The following is a 4,415-nucleotide window of genomic DNA, read 5'->3' as shown; positions in this document are numbered from 1 at the left end:
TGTTGGATATCATAACAAAACACGACGTGCAAAATTTCTTTCAAATCGGATAAGAATTGCGCACTCTAGAGGTTCAAGAAGTCAAGACCCAAGATCGGTTTATATGGCAGCTATATCAAAACATGGACCGATATGGCCCATTTACAATACCAACCGTTCTACACTAATAAGAAGCTTTAGCTCTAGCTTTACTCCTTCGGAAGTTAGCGTGCTTCCGACAGACAGACGAACGGATATACTTTATGGGGTCTCAGACGAATATTTCGTGTAGTTACAAATTAGTATACCCCCCATACTATGGTGGACGGTATAATAAAGGTTAAATGGGCTTCAGATCCTTTATCGGCGGATCGGTATATATAGCAGCTATATCCAAATATTTTCTGATTTGGTCCGTTCAAGAACTTAACCAGCGTGCATCAGCTCAATATCTCAATTTTTGAAGGCTGTAGAGTGATTACAACAGACGGACGGACAGACACACGGACATCGTTAAATTGATATTTCGATGTGTTGCAAACGGAATGACTAAATGAATGTACCCCCTATCCTTTGGTGGTGAGTATAAGAATATATGAAAGCCGTTCAAAATGGAGCAATAAGAGGTCTTTGGTAGTGAGGTATATATTTTACTCTTAAATTGGGGTAGACACAGGACGACTTGCGGATCTCTAAAAATGTGCTATGTCAAGGGGTAGCTTTGAAATACGATTTTGAATGTAGATAACAAAAATATAAACCAGTAAGGAAGGGCAAAAGTCGGGCGGTGTCGACTGTAAAATACCCTACACCTACCATATAAGTACAATGTGGGAGCTATATCCAATTCTGAACCAATTTTAATGAACTTCCGTGTGTTTTCGGGTGGGTTATTAAACAATCGGTATCAAATTTTGAGCAAATATATTCAAACTATAATAACTATGGTTCACAAATAACAACATTATTGCAAATTACCCAAAATCTGACGAACATATATATGGGAGCTATATCTAATTCTGAACCGATTTCGAGCAAACTTCTCTGATAATTTGGTAGTCGTCGGAGAAAGCGTTGTGCAAAATTTTGGCAAGATTGATCGCTTGGTGTGGCTCTTGGAGTGCAAATCGGGCGATATACATACAAGACAGCTATATCTAAATCCGAACGAATTTTCATGAAATGCACTATTTATATCGATAGTCAAGAGAAAATCCTTCTGACCAAATTTGATTCCTAGCAAATGACCATTTTATTGCAATATTACTGGAAATCGGACGAACGTATATATGGGAGCTATATCCAAATCTGAACTGATTTTTTCCAATTTCAATAGACTTCGTCTTTAAGCCGAAAACTATGAATGTACCAAATTTTAGGACGCTCCCCTTACCCTATTTTTAAAAACGTCAGATCTCGGAGATGGGTGGGGCGATTCAGACGAAATTTAGTTTGTTTATAGTAACTCAAAAATAGAAAAAAAAGCAAGTGCAGACGGTAGAGCGTGAACAACACCTTCCCCCAACATTGCAATTTTTGAAAACCTTCTCTGGGAGTAACTTTTTTGCAAGTCCGAATTCGATTGCATACGGTTGTGTTTTTTGGCCGCTCCTGATTGTTTTGCTGCAAAGTCAAGCTATACGTTCATACACATCACTATAGGCGCTTCAAACTATAATACAACCTTGGCTGTTTCATCGATGACGAAATTGGTCCTTATTGAAGAATAGTTCTACGCAATTTTGCATTTATTTTTTCATCTTATTTGCAAAACTATTTCTAAATCACTGGAAGGCGCCCACATTTTTCACTAACACAAGGAGTAAAATACAAACAACAGCTGGACTGCTCTATCAAACCTATAACTGCCGGACAAATCGATAATCATCATACAGCTGGTAAAAGAAATAATCGTTATCGAAAAACACAGGGTGCACTGCAATACTAAATGAGCAGCAAGCGCACTCTTTTATCGACATCACCTGATCATAAAGAACATACACCAAAAAAATACGCGCCGTCCCTAAATATGAGTGTAAGCAGTCATCAAGACGTGTTTACATGGAGCAAACTATGCGAAGTCCTGGACGACAAATTGAAGGGTGTAGCAAAGAAAGAAGATCTGACGGATATCAAACATGAAATTGAAGAATTAAAACATGAGAATTCTAAATTAAAGGAAGACATAAAGAAATTAACAAACCGTCTAGAACTAGTTGACCAGAAATCGAGAACCACAAATATCATGGTGAGTGGACTATCCTGTAATAATATCCCGGCCGCAAAAAAGAAGCTCGCCGACATCTGTAAAGACGTGTTGAATGTAGATGTTACCGTCACATACACCAAAATGCTATCCTCTGGAAAATCTTTTGTGTTTACACTAGGTACCGCCAGCGAAGTCCAAAGGGTTTTAAATGCTAGAAGTAACCTTAAGGGACAAGCAATTTTTATTCAGAAGGATTACACTGCAGCTGAACAGTCTATTAGATACAATCTCAGGCAAGTTAGCAAAGTAATATCTAAGCATAAAAAAGATGTAAAAGTACGGCTTGGTGAATTTTGTATCTACATCAACGATAAACGCTTTACTTGGTTCAATGGAAAGATACGTTCTTCCGCTACAAACGATGTAAAATTTCTAGAAGATATATTAGCTGAATGCGGTTTTAGTTGTGAGGTTGTTTGCAACGAAAACGTAGTATTAAATAAAAACGATAACAATCCTTATGTACAATAGCTAGCTGATTCGTGCCATATAATAGCTTATAACGTTTGTAACCTTGAAAAATCGCTAAATTTTGGAAACTTTATAACCTTTTTAAATAAGTTTGATATTTTCTTTTTGTTTGAAACCCATGTTGTTGCTAATAAACAAACTTATTTCTCATCATTTTTTCAAAATTATTGTCTACACTGGGTTGAAGCAATTAAAATACATAAATCGGGTCGTGCTAGTGGAGGTTGCCTATTCGGTTACAAAAGAGAAATGAAAAAGAAATACAAGCTAAACTTTACCGAATGCAATAGCCATACAATGCTATCTGTGAATATTGACGGAAATTTATTCCAACTTATCCCGACCTATCTGAATAGTACGAGCTGGAAGAACGATGCAGATAAGTTTGTATCATTTTTGAGCAGTCTAAATCCAACCAGCTTCTGTATTATGGGAGATCTAAATGCAAGAATAGGTGAACAACAAGTCCTGGACGAAAATATAATCAGGGACCAACCTCATATAAATGTAATTAGGTGCTCTAAAGATAAGAATATAAATACACAAGGGAGACGGCTTTTGAATATGATTGAGGACATAGGTGGTATTGTGGTAAATGGAAGGACTTTAGGTGATTTGGATGGAAAACTTAGTTTCTTTGGTGTAATGGGAAGCTCATTGATAGATTACTGCATTTGCTCATCTGATTTGTTGCAATATATTGAGAATTTTGCAATACTTGCTAAGCCGTTTTCAGACCACATGCCCATCTGTCTCCAGCTTAAAATCCCAAAGCATTCTAGCAATGTGACTAAACAGAATGATACTAGAAGACTTTATTGGAGCGATAGAAATATGACTCAATACGGGTTAAATCTGGGTAACACCCCAGTGAATGGATACTACCGTGCAGATATGTCTGTGGATGACATGATCTGCGGTATAACGCAAAAGATTAGACAGGCACATGTCAAAAACACAAACAGGAAATTTTTTGAGCCTAAACAGCCGTGGTTTGATTGGACATGCTTCCGTTTGCGTTCAGTAATGCGCAGGAACCTTAAAGCGTTTAGGGCTCTCCATACTGATGTTAATAAGAAAAGATATTATTCATCGAGAACCAAGTTTCAAAGACTATGTAGTAGGAAGAAATTGGAATATTATAATGAGAACCTCAGAAGACTGGACAGAGTAACGAGTAGCAAGGATTGGTGGAACTTGTCGAATTCATTGAAGAATAGATCACAAAATTCAAAAGGAAATCTTAATGCTGATGATTACATGGTACATTTTAAGGCATTACTACTTAACCGAAAGGAATCCGAGAACATACACTGGTGTTTGCCTTATTACGTCGACCCATTCCTTGACTCTCCCTTTGAACTGTGTGAACTATTCTTTGTTATTAAAGGGCTTAGAAGAAATAAGTCTCCAGGGCTGGATGGAATCCCTTATGAGTTCTATAAATACGCTCCTCGCAATTTTCTAGAAGAAATATTGGCTGTCTTCAACACTATATTCCTTAATGAAAGGATTCCGTTATCTTTCAGAGAATCTACCTTGATACCGTTGTTTAAAAAAGGTGACGTTAACATTGCGGCTAATTATAGGGGACTTTCACTTCTAAACACTAACTGTAAGATCTTTAACTCTTTGCTTTTGAATCGGATATCTGCTTGGATAGAAAGAAATGACATTCTAAATGAGTTCCAGTCTG

The 4,415-nt window shown here is 37.1% G+C and overlaps 1 protein-coding gene across 1 annotated transcript; it reads left to right on the top strand.

The window, feature by feature from the left end:
* Positions 1–1,927: 1,927 nt before the first annotated feature.
* On the top strand, positions 1,928–3,614 carry LOC131998401 (uncharacterized). Its single transcript, XM_059370690.1, has 2 exons — positions 1,928–2,227; positions 2,367–3,614. Exons 1-2 carry the CDS (start codon positions 1,928–1,930, stop codon positions 2,394–2,396), a joined length of 330 nt encoding a protein of 109 aa, XP_059226673.1. The 3' UTR covers positions 2,397–3,614.
* Positions 3,615–4,415: the final 801 nt, after the last annotated feature.

The sequence above is a fragment of the Stomoxys calcitrans genome, unplaced genomic scaffold (genome assembly GCF_963082655.1).
Source record: "Stomoxys calcitrans unplaced genomic scaffold, idStoCalc2.1 SCAFFOLD_150, whole genome shotgun sequence".
Classification (NCBI taxonomy): Eukaryota; Metazoa; Arthropoda; class Insecta; order Diptera; family Muscidae; genus Stomoxys; species Stomoxys calcitrans.
The sequence above is the reverse complement of the archived record's forward strand: the minus strand, read 5'-3'. Positions and strand labels throughout refer to the sequence as shown.

Coding starts and splice junctions, on each gene's coding strand:
- LOC131998401 (XM_059370690.1), top strand. CDS start 1,928: ATGAGCAGCAAGCGCACTCTTTTATCGACATCACCTGATCATAAAGAA. Junction 2,228..2,366: donor CGAGAACCACAAATATCATG/GTGAGTGGACTA, acceptor TGTTTACACTAG/GTACCGCCAGCGAAGTCCAA.